This window comes from Eriocheir sinensis, chromosome 13 (genome assembly GCF_024679095.1).
Source record: "Eriocheir sinensis breed Jianghai 21 chromosome 13, ASM2467909v1, whole genome shotgun sequence".
Lineage (NCBI taxonomy): Eukaryota > Metazoa > Arthropoda > Malacostraca > Decapoda > Varunidae > Eriocheir > Eriocheir sinensis.
The window spans coordinates 6,099,252-6,107,826 of NC_066521.1; the positions used below are offsets into that span (position 1 = coordinate 6,099,252).

The following is an 8,575-nucleotide window of genomic DNA, read 5'->3' on the forward strand; positions in this document are numbered from 1 at the left end:
GAGGATGAAAGCCGAACATTGAAATCTCCTAGGATGGAGAGTGGGTCAAGATGTGCTCCACTTTAGAATTCAAATAGTCAAAGAATTTTACATAGTTGGTAGTTAGGTGAGAGATAAACAGCACAGATGTATTTAGTAATAGAATGACAGTGAAGTCTTAACCAGATGGTGGAAAATTCAGAAGAGTCAAGGTCGTGGGCACGAGAGCAAGTGATGTCGTTGCGCACGTAGGCGCAACATCCAGCTTTGGATTGAAATATATATATATATGGGTTCTTCAACTTGCAATCAGCCAAAACTGATGCTCTCCCTCGCCATGCTCTTTTACCTATGGCTCGCTTATCGTGACACCATGAAGTGGAGAGTTTCGTCACTACTATTTTTCCGGTCATTATCACTAAATCATAACGTGCTGATGAGTAAGCAAAGGAAGAGCGTGGCAGGATGGAGTACACTAAAATTAGGCAAAAAGAGATGGATGACGTTAGGAAAGGCCGTGAATCGGTTGATACATACTCTATACCAATGATTCTTACCCTGGGTTCGACTGAGCCCCAGGGCTTCGGTGAGCCAGTCTCAGACCCTCCCGAGAGACATTGCAATTTTGCAATTTAATTCAAAGCAAATTTTCTTCCTTATTTCATGAATTAAAACGGAATCCATTCTTTGTATTATCCAAAATCCATATACTCTTGAATTTTGAAGCAATTTTTCTTCCACTTGTATATTTTGTTTTGTGTTTTCTTCATACTTGAGGGGCTCGGGTACTGTGCAGAGGTTTTCGTTAGGGTTCGGCGCCTCCGAAAAGTTTAAGAGCCACTGCTCTACACTACTGAAAAACAATATGGCCGAAAAAGCTGTCATATTTTTTTACTTAATTTTTATCCAAGTGGCTGGAGAAGACTACATAAATCTTTTTAACCCTTAATGAACAGTTCAAATAGGGGCTAGATAGATTTATGGATGGAGAGAGTAAGTCATAAATAACTAGTTTTCATAACTTGACACGTGTATAATTCAGACTGGCCTCCAGATGCTCTCCTTATATCCTTGTGTGCGAGTAAGAGGTAGATAGATATAGATAGATGCAGATAGATACTTAGGTAGATTTTTCTTCTCAACTTTCTTCTTAACATTCTTTTGTTTTTTCTTTCTCCTCCTCAACATTCTTTCCTTCAACTTCCTGTACATACGTAAGCTGTGGTCTTCATCCCTTCCTTCTCCCCGGCACGCCTGTTTCCATTTCTCTTCCTCTAGCTCACGTTTTCTTAGGCCCGTATTCGCAGGTGCTTTTGGCTCTCACAACAACCATTTTCAAAGGCCACAGATGAAACTAGTGATCAGGTTCATGACGCAGAAGCCTTGGCAGCTATCAACAGTCTCATAAAACTACTCATGAATACTCGCAGCCTCTACGAAAGCCTATCAAAAGTGGATGTGTAACTCGAGAAGTGTTTGAGGATACGAGCCTAAATCTCTTCTCATGACTTCTCCGGACCATTTGATTTTCTCGTTGATCTCTCTTAATAACACCATCTAACCTCCTTAACACTGGTCTTCCTTTTTTCCTTTTCCAGCGCACTTACAATATACAATGTCGATTACTCTTCTCTCTTTATAGACGGGACACTAATACTGCTTTAGAATACTCCTTTTTCATAACCCATTTCCAGTGCCCGTATACATATGACCTTTAACTTTTATCCATGAACTTTCCCCTCAGTGACCTCGTGGCCCGAAGTTGTGTGGACGCCTCTGCTCACCTCCACCTACCTTAACGAGCACTGGCACGTCACCTTGGCTAATTACGGGCAGGTGTCACCCATTCGGATCACAAGAGTACAGGTGAGAGCGGGAGCGAGAAGTACGGATCTGTAATTCTGTACCAATATTACCGTCCCTTTCCAAACCCTTGTTTCCGCTTTCTTCATTTTAGTCTGATGTAAATGAAGAGGATAAGTTACTGGTAGAGGTGTTATCCTATTTCGATTTTACCATCTTTATGAGTGACTCTACACTTGCATTATCTTTTTTTTTTTAGTTTCCTAGAAGGCGAGGTGTAGGTAGAGGCTGATTGTCTTTACATATACTGCATACACCCCTTTTGTTTTAACCTCTACCTCGCTTTTCGTCAGCCTTAGACCATCGTAGAAGAGGAGAGCGAATTACGGTTCTACCATCTTTAGCAGTCATTCTCTATAATTACAATTTCTTCCTTTTTAGACTTTCGTAGACAACGAAGTGTAGGTAAAATAATACTGTTTTACCGTTACTACATACACCCCTTTTATTTTACCTCTACCTCGTTTTTCGTCACCCTAGACCAAGGGTTCTCAACCTGGGGTACGCGTAGCCCCAGGGGGTACGGGAGAGGAATTTTGGGGGTACGTGACTGCTTTTTTGAGAAAAAAAATGGCTACTTTAGTTACATTTTGGTATTTTTATGCTACTCGTAGTCACACACAGGGACTTCCTTGTGAGCAAGTTACTATAGTTACTAACAACTTGTTACACGCCTTACTTAACAACCAGCACTGACTCACGGTCACTGGAACACAATACCTTCTTTAGTTCTATTTTATCTTTTTTTTCACGCTTGGGATGCTTGTCACACAGTCACTTCCCCGTGAGTAACTAGTTATAAGCTGTAAGTAGTGGTTTAAATTCAGTTATTGGAAAATTGCGTGTAGTTATGTTTTAGTATTTTTTTCTTATGCAATCACACACATCTATCACCATTACTAATTACCAGCTGCAACTAGCTGTATGCAACGCTAGTTTATTGTCACAATGGTTTAAAAATGTGTCTGTGGATATTAAGATTGTCTTTACTGATACTACACCCCTTCCATTCTAGCCTCTACTTCCATTTTCTTCACCCTAGACCATCGTCGAAGAGGAGGACGAGGTATGGGTTGAGTTTGTCCTTCTGTACCGACACTACATCATCGGGGAACTCGATCCTGAGCTCTTCGAGAGCATGACGACCGGGGAGATGGCGAGGTCGTACCTGACGGCGGCGGTCAACAACGGAGATATCAAGTACGACGGGGAGAAGCCGGACGGGGAGGTGAGGCGGAGCGAGAGATATATGCAAGTTTAGGTATGAGGCGTCTGGAGGAGAAGGGGCATAAAGGACAGACGGCCGTAGTATTAATCTCCCTCATCCTCTTCTTCCCTTCCCTTCCCTTTCCCTTGGCCATGAACCGCAGTATGAAACGTACCCACGTGGTTGAGGTTACTACCCCGAGAGGGAGCGGACGGAGTCGAAAAAGTGTTGACTCCGCGCGGTGAGAAGCAGGACATTTTCAGCTTTCCCTTCGTATATTTCATTAATAAATAGTGTTCTATTTGTTATTATAGAAGGATATATATTTAAAAGTATCAGAATATTTTTATGACTGATATTATATCGCAAACTTTGCTGAAGTTAATATATTTTTTTTTAGTTTGTAAAGACTCTAGTGTTCCCATTTGATTGTAAACATACAGCGGCACAGACTGGGTGCTCCATCAGTACTAGCCCAACAACATTACTCAGTGGGATATTTTGATCATCAGAGTAGAATTTAATGCCTGAGAAAAGTGATGATGTGCAGGAGGTAAATGGAAGTAATGTTAAAAAGTTTCTTGACATATCTCCTTGAAGTTTCATCTTTCACTCATGCACAAGTGCTTGGTAACTGAAACATCTATTGCCTCACCCGTAATTAGAGAAAATGGGGTGTGCTGTATGTCTTTGATTAAGCTATCACGAAGGATATACAACATTGGTGAGAATACTACTACACTTTGTTCTATGAAGTTTCACATTGTACAAGAAGTCATTTTTTCCTGAAGACTCCTTTATAATTGTCCTCAAAAATGGCAGAAAACGGCAGATTGATGACTAAATGTGGCATTATTATGGCAACATTTAACATATACCATAAAAAGGGCATTTGTTTAAGACCACCGAGATTTAAGGCAAAAAATGCCATAAATGACACGACCTGGCAACCCCAGTGTGGCTGCCCGCGTGTGTGACCAGTCATGGATACCAACCTATCTCATGAATTAACTTATCCGTGTTACTTGTTATTTACCTGTAGATCAACTACGCTATTTTTTTATTTGTGATAAATAATGTATATGAATACAATGATGTGAAAAATACATTATTTATCTCGTTTTCTGTAATTATTTGTTTGAAAGTGTTGCCAACATTATTATGACGTGCAGATTGGTCTTGGTCTGGCCCGCATATCTGCCCCAGGGACGGAAGGGGACGGGGCGGCTTATACCTGCCCCAGACCCGCGTTTGGGGATGGGGACAGGAAGGGAAAGGGAAAGACTAATATTACTGCCGAGAGCCATTTCTTTCTAACTTGCACTGGGAAGGCAGGCTACACTTCCTAGGGAGAACAAGAAATAAGGTGCAGAAGAGAAGTGACCTTGTAGCTTTTTCCTTTGCACCTTGCATGTTCTTCCTGGGATGTGTAGCCTGCTCTTCCCAGTGCAGATTAGAAAAATAATGTCTGTCCCTTACGCCCCTTCTCCGGACGCCTCATGTGTCGATCACACAGACCTTTTACACACTCCAGATTAACGCTTTTGTAAATGTCGTACTAGGCTTCATTAACAACAGTGTGGTCGTTTTGTCTTTTGATCCACTTTTCAAGGCGTGGTGAATAATTGGTTTTGTTAATGTTCATAAAACCTTTTACGACTGAGTCTGTACCATGTCGACTTAATTCTGAAAATCCAACACTTATAACTAACACTATCCCATAAATGGATGTAAAAAAACGCACCAGCCACATAACTTGAAAAATACTGATACGCCTAAAAAGCCTGGCGTGGGTGGCTTGTCCTCACACCTGAGACGAACAACGCCAGGCAGCCGCCAGGACGTTGCTTCCCTGCCGTCGCTGGCGGGGGTGGCGGCAGCGGCCAAACTGGTGCTGAGTATCGAGGAAAAATAATATTTCAACATGTTTGCAAGGCTAGAGAGAGATTATAATAATTTTTCTCCACTGAATCTTAACATTTTCCTGTTGTAATCTCCGCAGAAATTCACCATCTTGGCTCTGTACGATTCCCTCACCACTGTGGTTGAGCCGGACTGCACCACCACCACCTCCACCTCCACCACCACTAGAGCCTCAGCTTCCTCCCCCTCTCCCTCCTCTGCTACCAGCACCACCAGCACCACCACTCCCCACATGACTGACCACTCCACAAATACTCCTCCCCAGAATTCTCTCACCTCTACGAGTGAGTTACTACTGCTACTACTACTACTACTACTACTACTGCTATTACTACTACTACCGCTGATGATACTACTACTATTACCGCTACAGGCTTACTATCAATCGCATCATTTACGTGTTTTATTTTCTCTCAACTTTACTTTATTATTTATTTTTTCATTAATGTGTTACTCTTCTGCAGCTGCCCCCCAAACCACCACTCCAGGAGACAGCCGCCCAGCCAAAGAAAACGCAATGTACACGCCAGGTGAGGGCGAGAAAGCTATGCGGTGATAGAAATCAATAGAAAAAGTAAACACATAAATTTCTTGACCATCGTAAATTAATATAGCAGATTAGTGACACTCCATAAAGTGACTAACTTGACACACACACACACACACACACACACACACACACACACACACATATATACCGCTCCGTAGCTCAATCAGCAAAGGCTCAGCGCAGCCAGGCTTCGGCGGTCTGGCAGCCGGAGGTTCGAGCTCCGCTCTGGCCAGGATTTTTCCGCTGACAAGACGTGGTTACTGTCCCCGCTGTAGCAAGGGGGATGGGGTGTGTTGTGTGTTGGGTCCAGGCAGTACCCTGCGATCGATTATAATGAGTGTGAGCTTGTCTTGTCGGGAGGGTACTTATGGCGATAGCGAGTCCAGCTAGTGATGAGGGTGTGGTGAATTATGAACAAATTAACTAACTGAATTAGACAGGCGTCTATATGGATGCATGGATAAAGAAATGTGTAGATAGAGAAATTATATTGAAATGGAAAAAAAAAGGTAAATATATATATATATATATATATATATATATATATATATATATATATATATATATATACATATATATATATATATATATATATATATATATATATATATATATATATATATATATATATATATATATATAGATATATATATTTATTACATCAAAGGATGCGGCTCAAGGGCAACAAAAAAGACTACAAAAAAAAGTCCGCTACTCGCCGCTCCCACAAAAGTAAAAAGTAAAGAGTAGCCAAAAGAGAGGTCAATTTCGGGTGGAGAGGTGTCTTGATTCACTTTTCTTGGAAGAGGTCAAGTCATAGGCAGGAGGAAATACAGACGAAGGAAGACTGTTCCAGAGTTTACCAGTGTAGGGGATGAAAGAATGGAGATGTTGGTTAACTCTTGCATAAGGGGTTTGGACAGTATAGGGATGAGCATGAGTAGAAAGTCGTGTGCAGCGGGGCCGCTGGAGGAGGGGAGGCATGCAGTTAGCAAGTTCAGAAGAGCAGTCAGCGTGAAAATATCGATAGAAGATAGAAAGAGATGCAACATGGCGGCAGAATTTAAGAGGTAGAAGGCTGTCAGTAAAAGGAGAAGAGCTGATGAGACCAAGAGCCTTAGACTCCACTCTGTCCAGAAGAGCTGTGTGAGTGGAGCCCCCCCAACATATGGAAAGCATCTATGCGGGGGAGGAGAACTAGCGGAGACGATACAGAACGCCCAACCTCGAGGAAGCTGATTTAGTAAGAGAGGAGATGTGAAGTTTCCAGCTGAGATTTTGAGCTAGTGATAGACCGATGATATTTAGTGATGAAGAAGGTGACAGCTGAGTGTTGTCGAAGAATAGGGGATAGGTGTTTGGGAGATTGTGTCGAGTTGATAGATGGAGAAACTGGGTTTTTGAGGCATTGAAGGACACAAGGTTCCTTTTACCCCAATCGGAAATGATAGCATGGTCTGAGGTTAAGCGTTCTGCAGCCTCCAGTCCGGAGTCTTGTAATTCCTAAATATGCAAATGAATGGTTGAATTACATTATATCAAACAGGTAACTTCTATCACTACCAATAACAGTATTCTAATAACTTCCCGGTGCACCCCTCCACCGTTATCCAACACCATTTTTTTCCTATTTAAGCGGCTAAGCCCGTATAACCAACGCCACTATATAAGTAAATGAATGGTTAAGTTACTTTATATCAAACAAATAACTCCTGTCACTACCAATTACAATGTAGTAATAACTTCACGGCGCGCCCCTGCACCTTTATTAGCAACACCACTTTTTCCTATTTAACCTAAGCATGTATAACCAACGCCACTTTTTTTCCCTATCTAAGCAAGTGAAGCCAACGCCACTTTTTTTTCCCTATTTAAGCCAGTGTAACCAACGCCACTTTTCCCTTCGCCAGGTGACCTCGCGGGTCTGGGGATCGGGATGCTGCTGATGGGGCTTGCCTTGGGCGCTGGCGGTGCCTTCCTGGTGGTGGTGAAGGGCGTGCACCAGACCGTGATGGGCTGGTGCACCAAGACATAGCGGGAGGGAGGGCTGTGGGAATGAGGGGCTGTGAAGGGGTGAGAGAGGGCTGAAGGAATGGGCTGTGATGCGGTGACGGGAGAAGGATTAGATGAAAGGGGAAAGGAGCATTGAAGGGCATGAAAATGTAGGCAAATTAAATGTCTGAAGAGCTGGTGATGGGATGTGGGAGATGTGACAGAAGGACTAGCAGTAAAGGTGTGAGTGAGTAAAGAGTGTGAGGGGAGACAAAGAAATACAAGATAAGGATAAAAAGGAAAGATTATGAGAGGAAACTGTGGGAGGTCATAGACTGGTTGTGAAGGGATGGAAATGAGGGAGAAATGACATTTAGAAAGGGGTGTGAGAGGATACCAATAAAGAGTGTGTGAAGAATGATGCGAAAATGATTGTAAAGAAATGCAGTAAAGGGAGTGGAAAGAGATGTGAAGAGAAGGTAATGGTAAGTATTTGAAGAATGGAGAAGCCAAAAAAGGGTGTCAACCCTTTGCCGCGCACTCGTAGAAATTCTGGAGGTGTAAAAAACGGCAAAGGGAAGTGTATGTAATAGTAAATACATGAATAAACACTGGACACTAAAACTATATATCCTCATTCCGGAGCTGTATATCTGTTTGAAATTAAACACACTCCCAAGGATGAAAATGTCAAGTGGTTGTTATTTTTCCCTATAGTCTGTAAGACTTTCCTTCGTTACTACTTGTACAATATCTTGATACAAATAATGATGATAAAATTAAGTAAATCCTTTAGTCTGTATAACTTGCCGTCGTTACCACAATATCACGATGCAAATAGAAATAATAATATATATATTCTCTAGTCTAGTGCGTGTAACTTGCCTTCGCTACTACAGAATCTTGATACAAATAATGATGACAAAAATAAGTAAATCCTTTAGTCCAGTGGTTCCCAACCTATGGTCCGCGGACCGGTTCCGGCCCGTGGCTTATGATTTGCTGATCCACCAAATTGCTTTACTAGTGACTTTGTTTTGTTCATGATTTAAGACAATAAT

General features: G+C 42.1%; 1 protein-coding gene across 1 annotated transcript in view; it reads left to right on the top strand.

The window, feature by feature from the left end:
* Positions 1-8,217, top strand: part of LOC126997925 (uncharacterized) — a 67,337-nt gene extending 59,120 nt beyond the window's left edge. The window contains exons 14-18 of the mRNA XM_050859154.1: positions 1,724-1,845; positions 2,885-3,070; positions 5,052-5,256; positions 5,437-5,502; positions 7,433-8,217. Coding sequence (XP_050715111.1) covers positions 1,724-1,845; positions 2,885-3,070; positions 5,052-5,256; positions 5,437-5,502; positions 7,433-7,557 — 704 coding nt within the window. The 3' untranslated portion in view covers positions 7,558-8,217. The remainder of the gene's footprint in view (positions 1-1,723; positions 1,846-2,884; positions 3,071-5,051; positions 5,257-5,436; positions 5,503-7,432) is intronic.
* Positions 8,218-8,575: the final 358 nt, after the last annotated feature.